General features: G+C 47.8%; 1 protein-coding gene across 3 annotated transcripts in view; it reads right to left on the minus strand.

Annotated features, from left to right (window-relative positions):
- The window catches only part of LOC115115184 (fibrous sheath CABYR-binding protein-like), a 28,694-nt gene extending 20,627 nt beyond the window's left edge, over positions 1-8,067 (minus strand). For 2 of the 3 annotated variants that reach the window (XM_065003537.1, XM_065003536.1), the window contains exons 1-2: positions 7,846-8,067; positions 710-813 (exon numbers count right to left, since the gene is read on the minus strand). In XM_065003537.1, coding sequence (XP_064859609.1) covers positions 710-813; positions 7,846-7,924 — 183 coding nt within the window. In that variant the 5' untranslated portion in view covers positions 7,925-8,067. Of the gene's footprint in view, positions 1-709; positions 814-916; positions 1,308-7,845 lie in introns of those variants that run through there. The other variant, XM_065003538.1, reaches the window with a different exon arrangement.
- Between the last annotated feature and the right edge of the window lie 19,086 nt (positions 8,068-27,153).

Here is a 27,153-nt window from a genome sequence, read left to right on the forward strand (position 1 = left end):
CTGTTCCCTAACCAAACCACTGACCTGGGATCTGTTCCCTAACCAAGCCACTGACCTGGGGTCTGTTCCCTAACCAAACCACTGACCTGGGGTCTGTTCCCTAACCAAACCACTGGCCTGGGATCTGTTACCTAACCAAACCACTGACCTGGGGTCTGTTCCCTAACCAAACCACTGGCATGGGGTCTGTTCCCTAACCAAACCACTGACCTGGGATCTGTTCCCTAACCAAACCACTGGCCTGGGGTCTGTTCCCTAACCAAACCACTGGCCTGGGGTCTGTTCCCTAACCAAACCACTGACTTTGGGTCTGTTCCCTAACCAAACCACTGACCTGAGGTCAGGTGTCCTGACGTTTATGCATTGGATTATAGTGTGGAAAACTGATCTGGGAAGAGTCAGGAAAAATCTATACTTAATGTCAATATGCTTGAAATTAAACTATATAGCATGCTTAGTTTTCAAGTTAACCTTCAAGCACAGACTTCAGATCAGTGTTTGCTCTCCAGATCACCTTAACCATTATGGGAGGAAACAAAAAAAAATGACCTAAGATCAATGTCTAGCGTGATACTCAAATAGTAGAATACAGTTCTGAGTAGATGGTGCCCTTCAGGAACAAATCTGATCTAGGATCAGCATGTACTGCCCAGGCCTTATCCTTTAACATTAGGTACACACACACAACCGATCTTGAATCAGTACTTACGTAGACCACAGCGGCAGTGAGGCCTCCGCCACACAGAACGGCGTACGCCACGTTGGTGGCAGAGCCACCGGGGATCCCGACGGACATCTGCCGCACTGGAACCACTGTAAGGAGACCCAGTGGAGAGGGGGACATGGTTAGGGGACAGACCAGAAGAGAGAGCTACCAAAGACTGTGGATAATGAAGATCTCAAAAAGGCGGTTTACCAGTTTACCAAAAATGGTCAAGGTTCCTGTCTGTGAAAGATTCTTCAAAGTAGCAGCCACCACCGTTTCAACAGGAAAAAGACCCAACACACCTCCAGGCTGCATAAGGGCTATTTGACTAAGAAGGAGAGTGATGGAGATGGAGTGCTGCATCAGATGACCTGGCCTCCACAATCACCCGACCTCAACCCCAATTGAGATGGTTTGGGATGAGTTGGACCGCAGAGTGAAGGAAAAGCAGCCAACAAGTGCTCAGTATATATGAGAACTCCTTCAAGACTGTTGGAAAAGTATTCCAGGTGAAGCTGGTTGAGAGAATGCCAAGAGTGTGCAAAGCTATGATCAATACAAAGGGTGGCTACTTTGAGGAATCTAAAATATATATTCAGATTCACTTTTTTGGTTACTACATGATTCCATGTGTGTTATTTCATAGTTTTGATGTCTTCATTATTATACAATGTAGAAAATAATAGAAATAAAGAAAAACCCTTGAATGAGTCAGTGTCCAAACATTTGACAGGTACTGTAGATACAGAGGGAGATATACATATATACAAACTATAAATATATGAATAAAAAGCTAGATGTACACGTTTTGTTAATCTTCTCAGACAGTAAGGAAAATGCTAGTTTTGCATTGGACAGAGCTAAACACGACTAGCCAACCAATCCCAGTCCATCCTACCAAGCTAAACACAACTAGCCAACCAATCCCAGTCTATCCTACCAAGCTAAACAACTAGCCAACCAATCCCAGTCCATCCTACCAAGCTAAACAACTAGCCAACCAATCCCAGTCCATCCTACCAAGCTAAACAACTAGCCAACCAATCCCAGTCCATCCTACCAAGCTAAACACAACTAGCCAACCAATCCCAGTCCATCCTACCAAGCTAAACACAACTAGCCAACCAATCCCAGTCTATCCTACCAAGCTAAACAACTAGCCAACCAATCCCAGTCCATCTTACCAAGCTAAACACAACTAGCCAACCAATCCCAGTCCATCCTACCAAGCTAAACACAACTAGCCAACCAATCCCAGTCTATCCTACCAAGCTAAACAACTAGCCAACCAATCCCAGTCCATCCTACCAAGCTAAACAACTAGCCAACCAATCCCAGTCCATCCTAGTCCAGACCTGGGTTGAAATAATATTTGAAATAATTTCAAGTAGTTTCTGTTGTTGATTGAGCCTGGTTTAACAGGCCACCTGGCGCTCTGAAAGCCTAGAGCAAAAGCTCAAAAAAGTTCAAATAGCGTTTGAACACAGATCTATTCTAGTCCTTGTTTTATGCCTGATACTGTGTTTGATTGGACAACCCCCAAGAAACATTTCCTGCTTTCTAAACCCCTCCCCATCTAAACACATTTCATTTGGGCTAACGCCACTTGAATCTTTGCCAATAGCATATTCATTTTTTAAATGAACCTTTATTTAACTAGGAAGTCAGTTAAGAACAAATTCTTATTTTCAATGACGGCCTAGGAACAGTGGGTTAACTGCCTGTTCAGGGGCAGAACGACAGATGTGTACCTTGTCAGCTCGGGGATTTGAACTTGCAACCTTCCGGTTACTAGCCCAACGCTCTAACCACTAGGCTACCCTGCCGTGTGGTTAGAGCTGATGTAATATTACTGTCAGACTGTAGGACACTGAATCATCTTCACAGAACCATCATATTAACAACACTAAAGACCCAAATGGAGCAATAGAGATAAGAGCATAAATCTCCATAATGGGTTGTGGTTGTTGTTATTGTTGTTGTTGTGTGGGTGGCATGGTCCACATGGCCAGTAGGGCTGGGTGGAGAGCAGGAGCCTAGTCAGTCAGTAAACAGACTGTCAGGGTTGACAGGATTGGCTCTCCTCAGGCTAAATAGCCTGATCCTATCAACACTGGCAATGGTGGTGCATTTAGAACACAGACATAAATAAAACCTCGTCCTTCCTGGACCAAAGATCCTCTCCTCTGCTACACCGTCACCCAAACACTCCCTAAAAATCGCACACAGAACACATACACACAACCAGTCAATCACATACACACACACACCATAGAAACGACACAGCCACACGACCAGTCAATCACATACACACCATAGAAACGACACAGCCACACGACACACAACCAGTCAATCACATACACACCATAGAAACGACACAGCCACACAACCAGTCAATCACATACACACCATAGAAACGACACAGCCACACGAATCACATACACACCATAGAAACGACACAGCCACACGACATAAAACCAGCCAACTACACAGGAAATCATGTCTGTGTTTTGCTGTCTAGTTCTGCCTGTTAGTCCATTAGAGAGTAAAGGACTTCTATAGATGAATGTATACATTCAGCCCCGAGGAGAAAACACCAGGAATATAACTGTACCGTGGTGGTGTACAGGGGACTAGGTTCAAAGTTCAACATGTGTCCCAGAATGCAAAGGTCTGGCAGAGGGGCGCCTACAGGGGAAAAACAATAGACACTTTCTATAAGTAGTGCCTCTATGGTGTGTGTGTGTGTGTGTGTGTGTGTGTGTGTGTGTGTGTGTGTGTGTGTGTGTGTACGTGTGTGTGTGAGCAACATATGTGTTCTATAGGAGGTGTGTGTGTGTGTCTCTGGTTGAGTGTGTGAGCAACATATGTGTTCTATAAGAGGTGTGTGTGTGTGTCTCTGGTTGAGTGTGTGAGCAACATATGTGTTCTATAAGAGGTGTGTGTGTGTGTGTGTGTGTGTGTTCACCTGTCTCTGGTTGAGAGAGTGTGTGTGCGCACCTGTCTCTGGTTGAGAGTGTGTTTGTAGAGCAGCCCAGCAGGCCGCAGTAAGGGAACAATGTACAGAAGGGAGCTCTCCACCCGACAACCACTCTCCCCTCCATGTATCACAAGAGTATCACATTTCATCCTGCAGCTCTGCAGAGAACACATCTACCCCCCCCTGATAGAGGTCAACAGAACCCACATGTACCCTACCATGCTGACTCCTCATCTACCCCCCCTGATAGAGGTATACAGAACCACATGTACCCTACCATGCTGACTCCTCATCTACCCCCCTGATAGAGGTATACAGAACCACATATACCCTACCATGCTGACTCCTCATCTACCCCCCCTGATAGAGGTCAACAGAACCCACATGTACCCTACCATGCTGACTCCTCATCTACCCCCCTGATAGAGGTATACAGAACCACATATACCCTACCATGCTGACTCCTCATCTACCCCCCTGATAGAGGTCAACAGAACCCACATGTACCCTACCATGCTGACTCCTCATCTACCCTCCCCCTGATAGAGGTCAACAGAACCACATGTACCCTACCATGCTGACTCCTCATCTATCCCCCTGATAGAGGTCAACAGAACCACATGTACCCTACCATGCTGACTCCTCATCTACCCCCCTGATAGAGGACAACAGAACCACATGTACCCTACCATGCTGACTCCTCATCTACCCCCCTCCCCCTGATAGAGGTCAACAGAACCACATGTACCCTACCATGCTGACTCCTCATCTATCCCCCTGATAGAGGTCAACAGAACCACATGTACCCTACCATGCTGACTCCTCATCTACCCCCCTGATAGAGGTCAACAGAACCACATGCTGACTCCTATCCATGCTGAACCACATCCTCATCTGACTCCATCCCCCCCTGATAGAGGACAACAGAACCCACATGTACCCTACCATGCTGACTCCTCATCTACCCCCCTGATAGAGGTCAACAGAACCACATGTACCCTACCATGCTGACTCCTCATCTACCCCCTGATAGAGGTCAACAGAACCCACATGTACCCTACCATGCTGACTCCTCATCTACCCTCCCCTGATAGAGGTCAACAGAACCACATGTACCCTACCATGCTGACTCCTCATCTACTCCCCCTGATAGAGGTATACAGAACCACATGTACCCTACCATGCTGACTCCTCATCTACCCCCTGATAGAGGTCAACAGAACCACATGTACCCTACCATGCTGACTCCTCATCTATCCCCCCTGATAGAGGACAACAGAACCCACATGTACCCTACCATGCTGACTCCTCATCTACCCCCTCCCCTGATAGAGGTCAACAGAACCACATCTACCCTCCCCTGATAGAGGTCAACAGAACCACATGTACCCTACCATGCTGACTCCTCATCTATCCCCCTGATAGAGGTCAACAGAACCCACATGTACCCTACCATGCTGACTCCTCATCTACCCCCCTGATAGAGGTCAACAGAACCACATGTACCCTACCATGCTGACTCCTCATCTACCCCCCCCCCTGATAGAGGTCAACAGAACCACATGTACCCTACCATGCTGACTCCTCATCTATCCCCCTGATAGAGGTCAACAGAACCACATGTACCCTACCATGCTGACTCCTCATGTACCCCCCCCTGATAGAGGACAACAGAACCCACGTGTACCCTACCATGCTGACTCCTCATCTACCCCCTGATAGAGGTCAACAGAACCACATGTACCCTACCATTCTGACTCCTCATCTACCCCCCCTGATACATTTACATTTACATTTAAGTCATTTAGCAGACGCTCTTATCCAGAGCGACTTACAGGACAACAGAACCACATGTACCCTACCATTCTGACTCCTCATCTACCCCCCTGATAGAGGACAACAGAACCCACATGTACCCTACCATGCTGACTCCTCATGTACCCCCTGATAGAGGACAACAGAACCCACGTGTACCCTACCATGCTGACTCCTCATCTACTCCCCCTGATAGAGGTCAACAGAACCACATGTACCCTACCATGCTGACTCCTCATCTACCCCCCCTGATAGAGGTATACAGAACCACATGTACCCTACCATGCTGACTCCTAATCTACCCCCCGATAGAGGTCAACAGAACCACAGGCAGGTAGCCTAGTGGTAGCCTAGTGGTAAGAGTGTTGGGCCAGTAACCAGAAGGTTGCTAGATTGAATCTGAGCTGACAAGGTACAAATCTGATATTCTGACCCTGAACAAGGCAGTTAACCCACTGTTCCTAGGCTGTCATTGAAAATAAGAATTTGTTTTTATTAACTGACTTGCCTAGTTAAATAAAGGTTAAATATATAAAAAATAAAAACACACCACCTTTGACATAGAGGCCATTTAGCAGACTCTGGTCCAGATAGACACAGTCAATACATTCAACTAAGGTAGGACAAGACAAATCACAACAGTCACTGCCAGTAAAACATTCCTCAAAAAACACAGCCATCAGTGGTTACCAGACATTGATCCTGGTTGACCCAGAGCTGCTCTGCTGCTCTCTCTAATCCCATGACACAGCAAGGTGCCTCCTGTCTGTTCCTGTGAAGGCCCAGTTATTTATACAGGCAGCTAGGCACTAATCAGTTAAGCTGAGCTAGAGGTCAGACGTGTCTAAGACACGTGTGATCCCAGTTTCCTCCCTGACAGCCAATCGTAGCACAATAGCATTGAACACCCCCCCCCCACAACCAACCCACCGATTCCTTCCAGCTGAATAGAGACCATTCACACCAGTGACACACACAGACTATACATGCATGAAGAAATGCCCGCCCCTATGTAGGCCCAAAGCCTAACCATGAGGCCCATCTGCCCTGACATAGACATTACTGACTAGTGATCAATACGTCATTAGTCAGCTACATATAATGTAGATCAGGGGGGATATACACAGAGGATAAAGCTACCGTTACAATGCATGTCTATGCTTCTAGTTGTAGATCAGGGGGGAAATATACACAGAGGATAAAGCTACCGTTACAATGCATGTCTATGCTTCTAGTTGTAGATCAGGGTGGATACACATCCTAGTGTCAAAACACGGAGAGGTTGGAGAGGCTCAAACATTTATAAAACAGGAAATTAAACCAGCACTGTTCAGATCTCCCTCAGGGCAAATTCCTTATGCAACAAAGCAAACAGGGATTCTAGTTCCGGAATGAAGCCAGACTAGAACCAGTCTATCGATGAAGCTCGTGCATGGGAAAGTAGCTACACTAAAAATACAACCCAAATCCATTCTTCTTTGACTCAAACCCACACAAAGCTGTAAACTCAACAATAACATTTTTCCTCTCCCTGACAAAACGCTTTGATGAGTCTGGGGAGAATGAATACAACATCACGATCAATTTGGATTATAGAGTTTGACGACTCTGCAGAACTCGACAGGTCAAATTCAAGTAGGGCTGCTATAGGCCAATCCAAATAACTATATTCACACACACACACAACCCCTATGCTATACACGCGCTACCATCACACGTGAAGAATATCCATACGACATCTCCACTTAGCCTTCAAAAAGCAACGATTTAGGGGATATATCAGATAAATACATGCACTTGATGCTTGGATGTTACATAACACCGATTAAGTCGTTTTTGGACGGGGATGCGCTGTTTCGTAACTAAAATGTGCAGAGCTGCATGTTGTAATCTTTGTGGACATGGACACACCTCCCCAACGGAAAAGTGGGCGTACTGCCTCAACAAGCGCTCAGCAATAATGTAAGATTGAAATGATTACATGTAACTTTTCTTGCAATGTTTTTCAATAAACTAGTAAAGAATGGCGCCGTGGATCATCCCGGAATGAATGAAGTACATAAATGTCGCGCAATTTGAAGGAAACTGCATTGATTGAAAAATCCTGAAACTTTGCATACAAAATTCACCCAATGTTGGACAAACCATCCAAATGTATAAAATCAAGCTCAACTGTTTACACAGACGGTCATTAAAACCAACTGTAATTGCATTGACCTTCGCGTAAATCCCCACATCACGCACGCGTGACGCGTCAGCTACGATGTAACAAACGCTTAATATAAAAATATCCCAAACTAATACAATATGCTCCATCAAATTGGACCACTTCTAATCCACTCACCATTTCTGGATAAAGGTAGGGCGACTGTCATTCGTGCCAGGAGCCCCAGTCTCTGCCAAGCCGATCTACAGAAAAGCATTTCTGATCGAATCCAGGATCTAGTGTACAGTGCGTGTGGTGGTACAGGAGGCTTGCTGGATGACTGACCGAGGAGAGACCAGCTGTGATCACGCAACTACAGACTGCGCTCGTTAGAGTGGAGGCAGAGAATTCACCAAACGGAGCAACCCCCCCGCCCGCCTCTTTATAAACGTCATCCCCGACAGGTCAAAGGTTGACTTGACATGACACTTGGTTTTTGGGGAATAATAAACTAAATCAATATTTTGAACAGCATGTTCCAGAGGTTCTATACGGATTTCAGTGAAATATTTCGGAGGGTTTGCAGTGGATTTTGTTATGCGTAAATGAGAATGACAGACCAGATCTCGTTCAGGCATAAATGAGAATGACAGACCAGATCTCGTTCAGGCATAAATGAGAATGACAGACCAGATCTCGTTCAGGCATAAATGAGAATGACAGACCAGATCTCGTTCAGGCATAAATGAGAATGACAGACCAGATCTCGTTCAGGCATAAATGAGAATGACAGACCAGATCTCATTCAGGCATAAATGAGAATGACAGACCAGATCTCGTTCAGGCATAAATCAGGCATAAATGAGAATGACAGACCAGATCTCGTTCAGGCATAAATGAGAATGACATAAATGACAGACCAGATCTCATTCAGGCATAAATGAGAATGACAGACCAGATCTCGTTCAGGCATAAATGAGAATGACAGACCAGATCCCGTTCAGGCATAAATGAGAATGACAGACCAGATCTCGTTCAGGCATAAATGATAGCCTGTTCAACTGGTATAGTACCGTGGAGAAATACAGGCGGATCTTTATCAAAGTACAGTATGCATATTTTGTTTGCATATTTGGTATTATTTTTAGATTTTTTCTACTATGTTATTGACTTGTTTTTATTGTTTACTCCATGTGTAACTCTGTGTTGTTGTCTGTTCACACTGCTTTGCTTTATCCTGACCAGGTCGCAGTTGTAAATGAGAACTTGTTCTCAACTAGCCTACCTGGTTAAATAAAGGTGAAATAAAAAAATAATTTCATATAAATCAAATCAAATCAAATGTATTTATATAGCCCTTCGTACATCAGCTGATATCTCAAAGTGCTGTACAGAAACCCAGCCTAAAACCCCAAACAGCAAGCAATGCAGGTGTAGAAGCATAACTTCATATAGAAATATGTAGAAATGTAGAAATAACTTCATATAATAACTCATTATTTCATATAATTACCATAGGGCCCTATTCGATAACAGGCTACATCTGAACAATATGAATTCCAAACAAAAACCAAGTGCCCATATTAACCGATGTGCAGTCTAATGGCCATTGTCACTGTCAAAGTGCCTGTCGGATTCCCAAAGCATCTCATTCCCCCCTACTACTATATATAAATGGATTAGGCCTCTCTCCTGCAGCTTGGCAGGACATGTACACTGGTCAGAAATATCAACGCAGCATGTAAAGTGTTGGTCCCATGTTTCACGAACTGAAAAAAAATATCTCTGACATTTTTAGGAATATTTCTGTCTGTAATAAAGCCCTTTTGTGGGGGGAAAAACAAATTCTGATTGGTGCAACCTGGGTCCCCAGAGGGTAGGTCTGGCTGCCAAGTGGGTGGGCCTATGCCCCCCAAGAACCACCCATGGCTACGCCATCCATACATTAGGGCCTTATTTGTTTCAATTGACTGATTTCCTTACATGAACTGTAACTCAGTAAAATCTTTGAAATTGTTCCATGTTGCGTTTTACATTTTGTTCACTATACATCAGAGCCTAGGCAGCGTCCCAAATGGCAGCCTTTTCCCTATTTAGTGCATTACTTTGACCAGGACCCATAGGGAATAGGGTGCCATTTGCTATTCCCTATAGAGTGCACTACTTTTGGCCAGGGCCCATAGGGAATAGGGTGCCATTTGCTATTCCCTATAGAGTGCACTACTTTTGACCAGGGCCCATAGGGAATAGGGTGGCATTTGGTATTCCCTATAGAGTGCACTACTTTTGACCAGGGCCCATAGGGAATAGGGTGGCATTTGGTATTCCCTATAGAGTGCACTACTTTTGACCAGGGCCCATAGGGAATAGGGTGGCATTTGGTATTCCCTATAGAGTGCACTACTTTTGACCAGGGCCCATAGGGAATAGGGTGGAATTTGGTATTCCCTATAGAGTGCACTACTTTTGACCAGGTCCCATAGGGAATAGGGTGGCATTTGGTATTCCCTATAGAGTGCACTACTTTTGACCAGGGCCCATAGGGAATAGGGTGGCATTTGGTATTCCCTATAGAGTGCACCACTTTTGACCAGGGCCCATAGGGAATAGGGTGACATTTGGTATTCCCTATAGAGTGCACTACTTTTGACCAGGGCCCATAGGGAATAGGGTGGCATTTGGTATTCCCTATAGAGTGCACTACTTTTGACCAGGGCCCATAGGGATTAGGGTGCCATTTTGGGCCAAAATCCAGAATAAACACCACGCAGCCATGGACAGGCAGGGCGCTAATGTGGGCCTACATCAAAAAAGTTCTGGGACACTGTGAAGTCCATGGAGAACAAGAGCACCTCCTCCCAGCTGCCCACTGCACTGAGGCTAGGGAACACGGTCACCACCGACAAATCCATGATTATCGAAAACTTCAACAAGCATTCTCAATGGCTGGCCATGCCTTCCGCCTGGCTACTTCCTACCTCGGCCAACAGCTTAGGCCCCTCAGCTCCTCGCCCAAGCCTCTCCAGGTTCTCCTTTACCCAAATCCAGATAGCAGATGTTCTGAAAGAGCTGCAAAACCTGGACCCGTATAAATCAGCTGGGCTTGACAATCTGGACCCTCTATTTCTGAAACTATCCGCCGCCATTGTCGCAACCCCTATTACCAGCTTGTTCAACCTCTTTCATATCGTCTGAGATCCCCAAGGATTGAAAGCTGCCTTCCCCCTTTCAAAGGGGGAGACATCCTGGACCCAAACTGTTACAGACCTATATCCATTCTGCCCTGCCTATCTAAGGTCTTCAAAAGCCAAGTCAACAAACAGGTCACTGACCATCTCGAATCCCACCGTACCTTCTCCGCTATGCAATCTGGTTTCCGAGCCGGTCACGGGTGCACCTCAGCCACACTCAAGGTACTAAACGACATCATAACCGCCATCGATAAAAGACAGTACTGTGCAGCCGTCTTCATCGACCTTGCCAAGGCTTTCGACTCTGTCAATCACCATATTCTTATCGGCAGACTCAGTAGCCTCGGTTTTCGGATGACTGCCTTGCCTGGTTCACCAATTACTTTGCAGACAGAGTTCAGTGTGTCAAATCGGAGGGCATGTTGTCCGGTCCTCTGGCAGTCTCTATGGGGGTGCCACAGGGTTCAATTCTCGGGCCGACTCTTTTCTCTGTGTATATCAATGATGCTGCTCTTGCTGCAGGATTCCCTGATCCACCTCTACGCAGACGACACCATTCTATACTCTTTCGGCCCGTCATTGGACACTGTGCTATCTAACCTCCAATCGAGCTTCAATGCCATACAACACTCCTTCCGTGGCCTCCAACTGCTCTTAAACGCTAGTAAAACCAAATGCATGCTTTTCAACCGATCGCTGCCTGCACCCGCTTGCCCGACTAGCATCACCACACTGGATGGTTCCGACAATATGTGGACACCTATAAGTACCTAGGTGTCTGGCTAGACTGCAAACTCTCCTTCCAGACCCATATCAAACATCTCCAATCGAAAATCAAATCAAGAGTCGGCTTTCTATTCCGCAAAACAAAGCCTCCTTCACTCACGCTGCCAAGCTTACCCTAGTAAAACTGACTATCCTACCGATCCTCGACTTCGGTATGTCATCTACAAAATTGCTTCCAACACTCTTTCAGCAAACTGGATGCAGTTTATCACAGTGCCATCCATTTTGTCACTAAAGCACCTTATACTACCCACCACTGCGACTTGTATGCTCTAGTCGGCTGGCCCTCGCTACATATTCGTCGCCAGACCCACTGGCTCCAGGTCATCTACAAGGCCATGCTAGGCAAAGCTCCGCCTTATCTCAGCTCACTGGTCACGATGGCAACACCCATCCGTAGCACGCGCTCCAGCAGGTGTATCTCATTGATCATCCCTAAAGCCAACACCTCATTCTGTCCGCCTTTGTTCCAGTACTCTGCTGCCTGTGACTGGAACGAATTGCAAAAATCGCTGAAGTTGGAGACTTTTATCTCCCTGACCAACTTCAAACATCAGCTATCTGAGCAGCTAACCGATCGCTGCAGCTGTACATAATCTATTGGTAAATAGCCCACCCATTTCCACCTACCTCATCCCCACAGTTTTTATTTATTTACTTTTCTGCTCTTTTGCACACCAATATCTCTACCTGTACATGATCATCTGATCATTTATCACTCCAGTGTTAATCTGCAATATTGTAATTATTCGCCTACCTCCTCATGCCTTTTGCACACATTGTATATAGACTCCCCTTTTTTCTCTACTGTGTTATTGACTTGTTAATTGTTTACTCCATGTGTAACTCTGTGTTGTCTGTTCACACTGCTATGCTTTATCTTGGCCAGGTCACAGTTGCAAATGAGACCCTGTTCTCAACTAGCCTACCTGGTTAAATAAAGGTGAAATAAATAAAAAAAATAAAAAATCACAGGAGGTTGGTGGCACCTTAATTGGGGAGGAAGGGCTTGTGGTGATGACTGGAGAGGAATCAGGGGAATGGTATCAAATACATCAATCACATGAGCTGTGTTCAAATACCCATACTAACATACTGTACACTACATACTTAATGAGTATATACTACATACTGTTACATACTATTAGTTCATTTTAGTATACTGTAAACAAACGGTATCCTTTCAGTTGAGCGTACTAGCTCTTCGCCTGTCTCCCGGATGTTGATGCTATTGCTATGCAACCTCTTGCTAGCTTAACAAATTACTAGCTAGACATCATACCAATTCGGGTGTGTTCGTAAATTCACTCTGGCTATCTACTCAGATTTCAGAGCGCTCTCTGAGTGCCAGAGCGCAGAATAACTGATGAATTTACGTGCCAGAGCGCAGAATAACTGATGAATTTACTAGCTGCTCAACACCCGTTGAATAAGGCCGCTGTCAGTAAACGTCGGCAAAAAAACATCATTAGCACAGTTAGTCAGCAGCAGTTAGTCAGCAACAGTTAGTCAGCAGCAGTTAGTCAGCAACAGTTAGTCAGCAACAGTTAGTCAGCAACAGTTAGTCAGCAGCAGTTAGTCAGCAACAGTTAGTCAGCAGCAGTTAGTCAGCAACAGTTAGTCAGCAGCAGTTAGTCAGCAACAGTTAGTCAGCAACAGTTAGTCAGCAGCAGTTAGTCAGCAACAGTTAGTCAGCAGCAGTTAGTCAGCAACAGTTAGTCAGCAACAGTTAGTCAGCAACAGTTAGTCAGCAACAGTTAGTCAGCAGCAGTTAGTCAGCAACAGTTAGTCAGCAGCAGTTAGTCAGCAACAGTTAGTCAGCAACAGTTAGTCAGCAACAGTTAGTCAGCAACAGTTAGTCAGCAGCAGTTAGTCAGCAACAGTTAGTCAGCAGCAGTTAGTCAGCAGCAGTTAGTCAGCAGCAGTTAGTCAGCAACGCTCTGGATAACATGACAACAGCCTAACCAGCTCTGCTAGGGAGAATAAAATGGTCAGAATGAGGTGTTTTCTCATTCATATCTGGAAGTAACTAGGGAGAATAAAATGGTCAGAGTGAGGTGTTTTCTCATTCATATCTGGAAGTAACTAGCAAGCTAGCTTACTTAGCGTTGGGTACTTGACTGCCGTTGTGAGGTCAGAACGCTCGGATCAACCCTGCTCCTCGGCCAGAGCGTCCAGTGTCACTCTGAATTTACAAACAACAATCTCACAATGCTCTGAATTTACAAACACACAGAGCGCACGCTGGCACTCCAGAGTAAATTTACAAACACACAGAGCGCACGCTGGCACTCCAGAGTAAATTTACAAACACACAGAGCGCACGCTGGCACTCCAGAGTGAATTTACAAACACACAGAGCGCACGCTGGCACTCCAGAGTGAATTTACAAACACACAGAGCGCACGCTGGCACTCCAGAGTGAATTTACAAACGCACCCTAAAGCTAACTGGCGAAGCAGCCATAGTTTCCATGGTTTCCAGGTGTTTGATGCCATTCCATTTGCTCTGTTCCATCCATTATTATGAGCCGTCCTCCCCTCAGCAGCCTCCTGTGGCCAACATACAGGGTGAATTCTCAATAAGTGGGACCCCTTTTTGTGTTTCTGTCTTCTGTAACCTCTTCAGACATCTATCCAACATATTAGCCCAACACAGGATACATTTCTAAAAATCCTCAAGATGTTTTCTAATCACAAAAAAAAATAATGTTGATATCATATTCATGAGATGGATGGCTGACCAGCTGACTGATCGCCTCAGACAGGGCAACTCCATACATCAAATGGAATGTGGTTTCAGAACTAACAACTCTTTAAAAAAGCCCTTTGATACTCTGAATCAAGGTCCTCCTGTCCAAACTATCCTCCCGTAATGTGTCCACTGAAGACACGAGTTGAATGTATTCCCATCTGACAAACAGAAGCCAAGGGTTCGCCTGGGTGTGGGACTCGCTCTACTTTAACATTGGCGTCCCACAAGGGTCAATATTAGGCCCTCTTCTGTTCGCCATCTATATAAATGATCTCCCACAAGATGACATGCAGATGTATGCAGACGATACAGTCCTGTATGTCCTGTCAAAAAAACAGACAACATGCTGTTAACAAGTTAACTGAAGCTATGGTCCATGTCTCTACATGGTTGTCTGATTCTTACATTGCATTTAAATATTCACAAGACTGTTTGGATGTACTTCTGTAAGAAAACCATTGATTCTACCCAACGAGTCGTTTCCGGTCCATGGGGAGAAACTCCAAAGTTGTGTCTAACTTCAATATCTTGGCATCGTTTTGGACTCCCAGCTTCATATTTAAGGAACAGGTGATGGTGGTGGTGGTTAACACAGTCATGTTTGGATTAAGCTTCAGGTTTACAAGACCTTCCCTTCCTCTGGAGGCCACCAAACTATGTAGGTATGCTATGATGTTCTCCCATCTGAGTTATAGCATCACATGCTGGTCACTAGTAGGAGCTACCATTCAGAAACCTATTGAATCGCTATACAAACACTTTTACATAACAAACCAAACAGTTAGCACCATTGTCACATCATTTACAAACATCATTGATTCAGTCTGGACAGATTTAAGCCTTGTCTTTAAGATCCTGCATGGCCTTGCTCCTCCACCTCTATGCCGGCATATCATGCTGAAGGAAAGCCCCTCCAGGACAACAAGGGCAGTAACTAGAGGGGACTGCGTTGTCCCTTTTCCCCACTATAAACTGGGACAATCCTCCCTCTCAGTAAGAGCCGTGATAAACTGGAATACTCTGCCCATGGACTTGAGAAACTGCACTGATTACGACACTTTTACATTTCAATAGAAAACATGGCTCAGATCCATCCAAACCTGTAGGCATTAGTTATCTGTGGTTTCTCATGTTCCTTCATGCTGTTATTAGGAACAGGTTGCATGGTTTTTAGTGACTATTTTGTATTTGCGTAGTGGCTGTGTTAATAGCCCTTAAATGCCCAGGGACTATGGGTGTAAATGATCTTCTGGCTAACCCCAGCACATTTACATGGATGTTGCATCACTGTCATATCTTTTGTTCAAACACACAATAATGGTGTATAGGTATACACCCCCCCCACTCGAGTGACAGGGCCAGCACATGCTGCCCAAAGGTAGATTAAAATATTACAATTGATAGTGCGTTAAAATGTACAAATTTACAGCGCCGACTCGTCCAAGTAGGAGAGGAAAGGCTGCAAGTAAATGGAGTTCAGAATATATCTAATATCAAAGAAAGGTTTGCTGCCCAGATTTGATCAAATGTTGATCATTTATTGTTTTGGGCAGAATATATCTAATAGACTCAAATGTGAACAGTGTTTGCTGAAATGAGACAAGAGATGAGTTGTTTTGGGCTGAAATGAGACTGAAGAGATCCATAGTTGTTTTGGGCTGAAATGGACTGAAGAGATGAGTTGTTTTGGGCTGAAATGAGACTGTAAGAGATGAGTTGTTTTGGGCTGAAATGAGACCTTTTGAGTTGTTTTGGGCCAAAACAAAATGAGACAAGAGACATGAGACTTTGAGTTGTTTTGGGCTGAAATGAGACTGTAAGAGATGAGTTGTTTTGGGCTGAAATGAGACTGTAAGAGATGAGTTGTTTTGGGCTGAAATGAGACTGTAAGAGATGAGTTGTTTTGGGCTGAAATGAGACTGTAGTTGTTTTGGGCTGAAATGAGATGAGTTGTTTTGAAATGAGACTGTAAGAGATGAGACTGTAAGAGATGAGTTGTTTTGGGCTGAAATGAGACTGTAAGAGATGAGTTGTTTTGGGCTGGAGATGAGTTGTTTTAAGAAAATGAGACTTGGACTTAATCCGTTTAGGGTTTTGGGGGTTGGTTAATCAGAATCACTCCCAGGATTATCAGAAGCGGGTCTGGGTCTATTGAGGTCTCCAGAACTTCAGAGAGGATCTTAAAAATTCCACACCAATAACCATACAGATTCATGTGAACTGTCCCCTATAAATACATAAATACAGGAACACTGAGTCAAAACCAAAGCTTCCCGTTTTTATTTAACTACGCAAGTCGGTTAAGAAACAAATTATTTCTACAATGACGACCTAGGAACAGTGGGTTAACTGCCTTGTTCAGGGGAACAGTGGGTTAACAGCCTTGTTCATTTCTACAAACAGCCTGTTCAGGGAACAGACCTTGTTCAGGAACAGTGGGTTAACTGCCTTGTTCAGGGGAACAGTGGGTTAACAGCCTTGTTCAGGGGAACAGTGGGTTAACTGCCTTGTTCAGGGGAACAGTGGGTTAACTGCCTTGTTCAGGGGCAGAGGAACAGATTTTTACCTTGTCATTTGATTTGATCTAGCAACCTTCTGGTTACTGGCCCAATGCTATAACCACTAGCCTACCTGCCAACAATGTAAAAATCTGTCATTCTGCCCCTGAACAAAGCAGTTAACCCACTGTTCCTAGGCCGTCATTGTAAAAATAATTTGGTCTTAACCTAGTTAAATAAAGGTAAAAAAATATATAAAAAACACCTCCTCCGTGTTGTCCCACTATAGCTCCTCCCACAAAAGCTCCTCCCACTATAGCTCCTCCGTGTTGTCCCACTATAGCTCCTCCCACTACAGCTCCTCCCACTACAGCTCCTCCGTTTTGTCCCACTATAGCTCCTCCCACTATAGCTCCTTCCACTATAGCTCCTTCCACTATAGCTCCTTCCACTATAGCTCCTTCCACTACAGCTCCTCCGTTTTGTCCCACTATAGCTCCTCCCACTATAGCTCCTCCACTATAGCTCCTTCCACTATAGCTCCTTCCACTATAGCTCCTCCAACTATATTTTATAACCTTAACGTCAAAACACAAACAAAGAGTTGATCTTCTGTCACTGATCTAACCATGGGGTGAGCTTCCTGTTTAAAGCTCTGCCACCCTCTATGACGTCACACCCTGATCTGTTTCACCTGTCTTGTGATTGTCTCCACCCCCTCCAGGTGTCACTTATTATCCCCTGTGTGTCCTGTCTCTCTGTGCCAGTTCGTCTTGTATGTTTTTCAAGTCAACCCGTATGTTAACCCGTATGTTTTCCCGTACTCCTGCTTCTATTCTCTTTTAATAGTCCTCCCTGTTTTTGACCCTTGCCTGTTTTCTGGACTCTGTACCTGCCTGCCCTGACCTCGAGCCTGCCTTCCCATTCTGCCTGCCTGACCATCCTGCCTGCCCTGACCATTCTGCCTGCCCTGACCTCGAGCCTGCCCTCCCATTCTGCCTGCCCTGACCATTCTGCCTGCCTGACCTGACCATTCTGCCTGCCCTGACCTCGAGCCTGCCTTCCCATTCTGCCTGCCTGACCATCCTGCCTGCCCTGACCATTCTGCCTGCCCTGCCCTTGAGCCTGCCTGACCATTCTGCCTGCCCTGCCCTCGAGCCTGCCTGACCATTCTGCCTGCCTGACCATTCTGCCTGCCCTGCCCTGCCCTCAAGCCTGCCTCACCATTCTGCCTGCCTGACCATTCTGCCTGCCCTGCCCTGCCCTCGAGCCTGCCTGACCATTCTGCCTGCCCTGCCCTCGAGCCTGCCTGACCATTCTGCCTGCCTGACCATTCTGCCTGCCCTGCCCTGCCCTCGAGCCTACCTGACCATTCTGCCTGCCTGACCATTCTGCCTGCCCTGCCCTCGAGCCTGCCTGACCATTCTGGCTGCCCTGCCCTCGAGCCTGCCTGACCATTCTGCCTGCCTGACCATTCTGCCTGCCCTGCCCTAGAGCCTGCCTGACCATTCTGCCTGCCTGACCATTCTGCCTGCCCTGCCCTCGAGCCTGCCTTCCCATTCTGCCTGCCTGACCATTCTGCCTGCCCTGACCTCGAGCCTGCCTGACCGTTCTGCCTGCCCTGCCTTCGAGCCTGCCTGACCATTCTGCCTGCCCTGACCTCGAGCCTGCCTTCCCATTCTGCCTGCCCTGACCATTCTGCCTGCCTGACCATCCTGCCTGCCCTGACCATTCTGCCTGCCCTGACCTCGAGCCTGCCTTCCCATTCTGCCTGCCCTGACCATTCTGCCTGCCCTGACCATTCTGCCTGCCCTGCCCTTGAGCCTGCCTGACCATTCTGCCTGCCCTGCCCTCGAGCCTGCCTGACCATTCTGCCTGCCCTGACCATTCTGCCTGCCCTGCCCTCGAGCCTGCCTGACCATTCTGGCTGCCCTGCCCTCGAGCCTGCCTGACCATTCTGCCTGCCTGACCATTCTGCCTGCCCTGCCCTCGAGCCTGCCTTCCCATTCTGCCTGCCTGACCATTCTGCCTGCCCTGAACTTGAGCCTGCCTGACCGTTTTGCCTGCCCTGCCCTCGAGCCTGCCTGACCATTCTGCCTGCCTGACCATTCTGCCTGCCCTGCCCTGCCCTCGAGCCTGCCTGACCATTCTGCCTGCCTGACCATTCTGCCTGCCCTGCCCTCGAGCCTGCCTGACCATTCTGCCTGCCTGACCATTCTGCCTGCCCTGCCCTCGAGCCTGCCTGACCATTCTGCCTGCCTGACCATTCTGCCTGCCCTGCCCTCGAGCCTGCCTGACCGTTCTGCCTGCCCTGCCCTCGAGGCTGCCCTGACCTCGAGCCTGCCTGCTCATTCTGCCTGCCCTGCCCTCGAGCCTGCCTGACCAGCCTGCCTGCCCTGACCTCGAGCCTGCCTTCCCATTCTGCCTGCCCTGACCTCGAGCCTGCCTGCTCATTCTGCCTGCCCTGCCCTCGAGCCTGCCTGCCCTGACCTCGAGCCTGCCTGTCCATTCTGCCTGCCCTGACCTCGAGCCTGCCTAACCATTCTGCCTGCCCTGACCTCGAGCCTGCCTGACCATTCTGCCTGCCCTGACCTCGAGCCTGCCTGACCATTCTGCCTGCCTGACCATTCTGAGACCATTCTGGGTCTCCCTCCCGTGTCTGGGTCTGTGTCTGGGTCTGTGTCTGTGTCTGGGTCTGTGTCTGGGTCTGCCTCCCGTGTCTGGGTCTGTCTCCCGTGTCTGGGTCTGGGTCTGCCTCCCGGGTCTGGGTCTGGGACTGGATCTGGGTCTGGGTCATGTCCGGGTCTGGGTATGCCTCCCGTGTCTGGGTCTGGGTCTGCCTCCCGTGTCTGGGTCTGGGTCTGCCTCCCGTGTCTGTGTCTGGGTCTGGATCTGCCTCCCGTGTCTGGGTCTGGGTCTGGGACTGGATCTGGGTCTGCCTCCCGTGTCTGGGTCTGGGTCTGCCTCCCGTGTCTGGGTCTGTGTCTGGGTCTGGGTCTCGCCTTATGCCCTTATGATGTCACACCAATCAAGTAATGTGATTTTGATCATGTGGTTTCACTGTAATGGTTTAGTAACAATATCTTAGATGTTCTCTTGTCAAACCAATAAATAAACGCGTCAGGATTAAGATGTCCCTGTTTATATGATGTCCCGTTCTTTCCCGAATTCACCCTGAACTCGTGACAGGCTGTGACTTTCAGACCTAATGGGACTGTCACATCACCCTGAACTCGTGACTTTCAGACCTAATGGGACTGTCACATCACCCTGAACTCGTGACTTTCAGACCTAATGGGACTGTCACATCACCCTGAACTTGTGACTTTCAGACCTAATGGGACTGTCACATCACCCTGAATTCGTGACAGGCGGTGACTTTCAGACCTAATGGGACTGTCACATCACCCTGAACTCGTGACTTTCAGACCTAATGGGACTGTCACATCACCCTGAACTCGTGACTTTCAGACTTAATGGGACTGTCACATCACCCTGAACTCGTGACTTTCAGACCTAATGGGACTGTCACATCACCCTGAACTCGTGACTTTCAGACCTAATGGGACTGTCACATCACCCTGAACTCGTGACTTTCAGACCTAATGGGACTGTCACATCACCCTGAATTCGTGACTTTCAGACCTAATGGGACTGTCACATCACCCTGAACTCGTGACTTTCAGACTTAATGGGACTGTCACATCACCCTGAACTCGTGACTTTCAGACCTAATGGGACTGTCACATCACCCTGAACTCGTGACTTTCAGACCTAATGGGACTGTCACATCACCCTGAACTCGTGACTTTCAGACTTAATGGGACTGTCACATCACCCTGAACTTTCGTGACTTTCAGACCTAATGGGACTGTCACATCACCCTGAACTCGTGACTTTCAGACCTAATGGGACTGTCACATCACCCTGAACTCGTGACTTTCAGACCTAATGGGACTGTCACATCACCCTGAACTCGTGACTTTCAGACCTAATGGGACTGTCACATCACCCTGAATTCGTGACTTTCAGACCTAATGGGACTGTCACATCACCCTGAACTCGTGACTTTCAGACTTAATGGGACTGTCACATCACCCTGAACTCGTGACTTTCAGACCTAATGGGACTGTCACATCACATTTACATTTAAGTCATTTAGCAGACGCTCTTATCCAGAGCGACTTACAAATTGGTGCTTTCACCTTATGACATCCAGTGGAACAGCCACTTTACAATAGTGCATCTAGGTCTTTTAAGGGGGGGGGAGGGGGAGAAGGATTACTTTATCCTATCCTAGGTATTCCTTAAAGAGGTGGGGTTTCAGGTGTCTCCGGAAGGTGGTGATTGACTCCGCTGTCCTGGCGTCGTGAGGGAGTTTGTTCCACCATTGGGGGCCAGAGCAGCGAACAGTTTTGACTGGGCTGAGCGGGAACTGTACTTCCTCAGTGGTAGGGAGGCGAGCAGGCCAGAGGTGGATGAACGCAGTGCCCTTGTTTGGGTGTAGGGCCTGATCAGAGCCTGGAGGTAGTGAGGTGCCGTTCCCCTCACAGCTCCGTAGGCAAGCACCATGGTCTTGTAGCGGATGCGAGCTTCAACTGGAAGCCAGTGGAGAGCGGAGGAGCGGGGTGACGTGAGAGAACTTGGGAAGGTTGAACACCAGACGGGCTGCGGCGTTCTGGATGAGTTGTAGGGTTTAATGGCACAGGCAGGGAGCCCAGCCAACAGCGAGTTGCAGTAATCCAGACGGGAGATGACAAGTGCCTGGATTAGGACCTGCGCCGCTTCCTGTGTGAGGCAGGGTCGTACTCTGCGGATGTTGTAGAGCATGAACCTACAGGAACGGGCCACCGCCTTGATGTTATTTGAGAACGACAGGGTGTTGTCCAGGATCACGCCAAGGTTCTTAGCGCTCTGGGACGAGGACACAATGGAGTTGTCAACCGTGATGGCGAGATCATGGAACGGGCAGTCCTTCCCGGGAGGAAGAGCAGCTCCGTCTTGCCGAGGTTCAGCTTGAGGTGATGATCCGTCATCCACACTGATATGTCTGCCAGACATGCAGAGATGCGATTCGCCACCTGGTCGTCAGAAGGGGGAAAGGAGAAAATTAATTGTGTGTCGTCTGCATAGCAATGATAGGAGAGACCATGTGAGGTTATGACAGAGCCAAGTGACTTGGTGTATAGCGAGAATAGGAGAGGGCCTAGAACAGAGCCTGGGGGACACCAGTGGTGAGAGCACGTGGTGAGGAGACGGATTCTCGCCACGCCACCTGGTAGGAGCGACCTGTCAGGTAGGACGCAATCCAAGCGTGGGCCGCGCCGGAGATGCCCAACTCGGAGAGGGTGGAGAGGAGGATCTGATGGTTCACAGTATCGAAGGCAGCCGATAGGTCTAGAAGGATGAGAGCAGAGGAGAGAGAGTTAGCTTTAGCAGTGCGGAGCGCCTCCGTGATACAGAGAAGAGCAGTCTCAGTTGAATGACTAGTCTTGAAACCTGACTGATTTGGATCAAGAAGGTCATTCTGAGAGAGATAGCGGGAGAGCTGGCCAAGGACGGCACGTTCAAGAGTTTTGGAGAGAAAAGAAAGAAGGGATACTGGTCTGTAGTTGTTGACATCGGAGGGATCGAGTGTAGGTTTTTTCAGAAGGGGTGCAACTCGCTCTCTTGAAGACGGGAGGGACGTAGCCAGCGGTCAGGGATGAGTTGATGAGCGAGGTGAGGTAAGGGAGAAGGTCACCGGAGATGGTCTGGAGAAGAGAGGAGGGGATAGGGTCAAGCGGGCAGGTTGTTGGGCGGCCGGCCGTCACAAGACGCGAGATGTCATCTGGAGAGAGAGGGGAGAAAGAGGTCAGAGCACAGGGTAGGGCAGTGTGAGCAGAACCAGCGGTGTCGTTTGACTTAGCAAACGAGGATCGGATGTCGTCGACCTTCTTTTCAAAATGGTTGACGAAGTCATCTGCAGAGAGGGAGGAGGGGGAGGGGGAGGAGGATTCAAGAGGGAGGAGAAGGTGGCAAAGAGCTTCCTAGGGTTAGAGGCAGATGCTTGGAATTTAGAGTGGTAGAAAGTGGCTTTAGCAGCAGAGAGAGAAGAGGAAAATGTAGAGAGGAGGGAGTGAAAGGATGTCAGGTCCGCAGGGAGGCGAGTTTTCCTCCATTTCCGCTCGGCTGCCCGGAGCCCTGTTCTGTGAGCTCGCAATGAGTCGTCGAGCCACGGAGCGGGAGGGGAGGACCGAGCCGGCCTGGAGGATAGGGGACATAGAGAGTCAAAGGATGCAGAAAGGGAGGAGAGGAGGGTTGAGGAGGCAGAATCAGGAGATAGGTTGGAGAAGGTTTGAGCAGAGGGAAGAGATGATAGGATGGAAGAGGAGAGAGTAGCAGGGGAGAGAGAGCGAAGGTTGGGACGGCGCGATACCATCCGAGTAGGGGCAGTGTGGGAAGTGTTGGATGAGAGCGAGAGGGAAAAGGATACAAGGTAGTGGTCGGAGACTTGGAGGGGAGTTGCAATGAGGTTAGTGGAGGAACAGCATCTAGTAAAGATGAGGTCGAGCGTATTGCCTGCCTTGTGAGTAGGGGGAAGGTGAGAGGGTGAGGTCAAAAGAGGAGAGGAGTGGAAAGAAGGAGGCAGAGAGGAATGAGTCAAAGGTAGACGTGGGGAGGTTAAAGTCGCCCAGAACTGTGAGAGGTGAGCCGTCCTCAGGAAAGGAGCTTATCAAGGCATCAAGCTCATTGATGAACTCTCCGAGGGAACCTGGAGGGCGATAAATGATAAGGATGTTAAGCTTGAAAGGGCTGGTAACTGTGACAGCATGGAATTCAAAGGAGGCGATAGACAGATGGGTAAGGGGAGAAAGAGAGAATGACCACTTGGGAGAGATGAGGATCCCGATGCCACCACCCTGCTGACCAGAAGCTCTCGGGGTGTGCGAGAGCACGTGGGCGGACGAAGAGAGAGCAGTAGGAGTAGCGGTGTTGTCTGTGGTGATCCATGTTTCCGTCAGAGCCAAGAAGTCGAGGACTGGAGGAGGCATAGGCTGAGATGAACTCTGCCTTGTTGGCCGCAGATCGGCAGTTCCAGAGGCTACCGGAGACCTGGAACTCCACGTGGGTCGTGCGCGCTGGGACCACCAGATTAGGGTGGCCGCGGCCATGCGGTGTGGAGCGTTTGTATGGTCTGTGCAGAGAGGAGAGAACAGGGATAGACAGACACATAGTTGACAGGCTAGAGAAGAGGCTACGCTAATGCAGAGGAGATTGGAATGACAAGTGGACTACACGTCTCGAATGTTCAGAAAGTTAAGCTTACGTAGCAAGAATCTAATTGACTAAAATGATTAAAATGATACAGTACTGCTGAGGTAGGCTAGCTGCGTTGTTGACACTACCCTAATCAAGTCGTTCCGTTGAGTGTGAAGTTTCAACAATGCTGCTTTTCTGGGGCCAGCTGGCTAGCTAGCAGTGTTGGTTACGTTACGTTGCGTTAGGAGAACGACAATAGCTGGCTAGCTAACCTAGAAAATCGCTCTAGACTACACAATTATCTTTGAAACAAAGACGGCTATGTAGCTAGCTATGTAGCTAGCTACGATCAAACAAATCACACCGTTGGGACTGTAATGAAATTAAATGAAAAAGTGATACTACCTGTGGAGCGACGCGGAATGCGACGAATGCGAAAGTTCTATTCAGTAGACGTTGGCTGGCTATTGGCTAGCTAGGAGTGTCTCCTACGTTAAGGACGACAAAATAGCTGGCTAGCTAACCTCGGTGAATTAAGATAATCACTCTAAGACTACACACTCTAAACTACACAATTATCTTGGATACGAAGACAGCAAAGACAACTATGTAGCTATCTAATACTACACTAATCAAGTCGTTCGGTTGAGTGTGATAGTTACTACAGTGCTACGGTAGCCGGTGAACGTATGCTAGCTGGCTAGCTGCTAGGCAGATAGGAGGGCGACGAAATACGATAATAACGCAATTATCACTCTAAGACTCCACACTCTAAGCTACACAATTATCTTGGATACTTAGACAGCAAAGACAACTATGTAGCTAGCTAACACTACACTAATCAAGTCGTTCAGTTGAGTGTGATAGTTACTACAGTGCTACGGTAGCCGGTGAACGTATGCTAGCTGGCTAGCTGCTAGGCAGATAGGAGGGCGACGAAATACGATAATAACGCAATTATCACTCTAAGACTCCACACTCTAAGCTACACAATTATCTTGGATACGAAGACAGCAAAGACAACTATGTAGCTAGCTATGTAGCTAGCTAACACTACACTAATCAAGACGTTCAGTTGAGTGTGATAGTTACTACAGTGCTACGGTAGACGGTGAACGTGTTGGACAGATAGGAGACGACAGATAGGAGACGACGAAATACGATAATTACGCAATTATCTTTGATACAACGACGACTATGTAGCTAGCTAAGAGGAAATTGCTAAGATTAGACAAATCAGACCGTTGTACTATAATGAAATGTAATGAAATGTAATGAAAAAGTTATACAACCTGCAGACCGAAGCAGACCGAAGCGCGGATGCGACCAGATCGCGACCAGATCGCAACAACAAACAACCACAGGCTTCTTCACCTCAGGACCCTGAACTCGTGACTTTCAGACCTAATGGGACTGTCACATCACCCTGAACTCGTGACTTTCAGACCTAATGGGACTGTCACATCACCCTGAACCCTGAACTCACATCACCCTGTGACTTTCAGACCTAATGGGACTGTCACATCACCCTGAACTGACGACCTGACTTTCAGACCTAATGGGACTGTCACATCACCCTGAACTCGTGACTTTCAGACCTAATGGGACTGTCACATCACCCTGAACTCGTGACAGACCTAATGCTGAACTGACTTTCAGACCTAATGGGACTGTCACATCACCCTGAACTCGTGACTTTCAGACCTAATGGGACTGTCACATCACCACCCTGAACTCGTGACTTTCAGACCTAATGGGACTGTCACATCACCCTGACTTTTCAGACCTAATGGGACTGTCACATCACCCTGAACTCGTGACTTTCAGACCTAATGGGACTCACCCTGAACTCACTTTCATCACCTGTCACATCACCCTGAACTCGTGACTTTCAGACCTAATGGGACTGTCACATCACCCTGAACTCGTGACTTTCAGACCTAATGGGACTGTCACATCACCCTGAACTCGTGACTTTCAGACCTAATGGGACTGTCACATCACCCTGAACTTTCAGACCTAATGGGACTGTCACATCACCCTGAACTCGTGACTTTCAGACCTAATGGGACTGTCACATCACCCTGAACTCGTGACTTTCAGACCTAATGGGACTGTCACAGTCACATACCAGCAAAAAAATGTGTAAAAGAAATGGAGCTCCATTTGCCTTTCTTGTGTCTTTCACTCATCTGTGGGCCAAGGATCAGCATGCGCAAGACACCTCTTCCTCCTCCTTCTCCTTCTGTGGATTTTATATGGCGTTTGGCAACCAACTTTTAAGGTGCATTACTGCCACCAACTGGACTGGAGTGTGGACCAGAGACAGTGAAGGTCTAAATCCTACCCAATAATCTGGTCTCCCTAAACTAAGGAAACGAAATACATAATTAAATACTACTTTCCCCTGAATATTTCCCCAGAAGTTCACTTAATCCTGGCTCTTCAAGCCCATTACTCCTTAAATCTAAAAACGTGCTCCCTTTCTCTCACATATTTCTGGCACTGAAATAGAACGTGTTCCACTGTCTCCATCTCATCCTGACACTGATCACACCTCCCAGTCAGATGGTTCACCACCACTTTCAATGTACTATTGAGCCTTGTGTGTCTCAGGCTCAGCCTTGTGCGTCCCAGTCTCAGCCTTGTGCGTCCCAGTCTCAGCCTTGTGCGTCCCAGTCTCAGCCTTGTGCGTCCCAGTCTCAGCCTTGTGTGTCCCAGTCTCAGCCTTGTGTGTCCCAGTCTCAGCCTTGTCTTTCCCAGTCTCAGCCTTGTGTGTCCCAATCTCAGCCTTGTGTGTCCCAGTCTCAGCCTTGTGTGTCCCAGTGTCAGCCTTGTGTGTCCCAGTCTCAGCCTTGTGTGTCCCAGTCTCAGCCTTGTGTGTCCCAGTCTCAGCCTTGTGTGTCCCAGTCTCAGCCTTGTGTGTCCCAGTCTCAGCCTTGTGTGTTCCAGTCTCAGCCTTGTGTGTCCCAGTCTCAGCCTTGTGTGTCCCAGTCTCAGCCTTGTAACTACACTTTCTTCCCTTCTCTCCCTGT

Source organism: Oncorhynchus nerka, linkage group LG18 (genome assembly GCF_034236695.1).
Source record: "Oncorhynchus nerka isolate Pitt River linkage group LG18, Oner_Uvic_2.0, whole genome shotgun sequence".
NCBI classification, from domain to species: Eukaryota; Metazoa; Chordata; class Actinopteri; order Salmoniformes; family Salmonidae; genus Oncorhynchus; species Oncorhynchus nerka.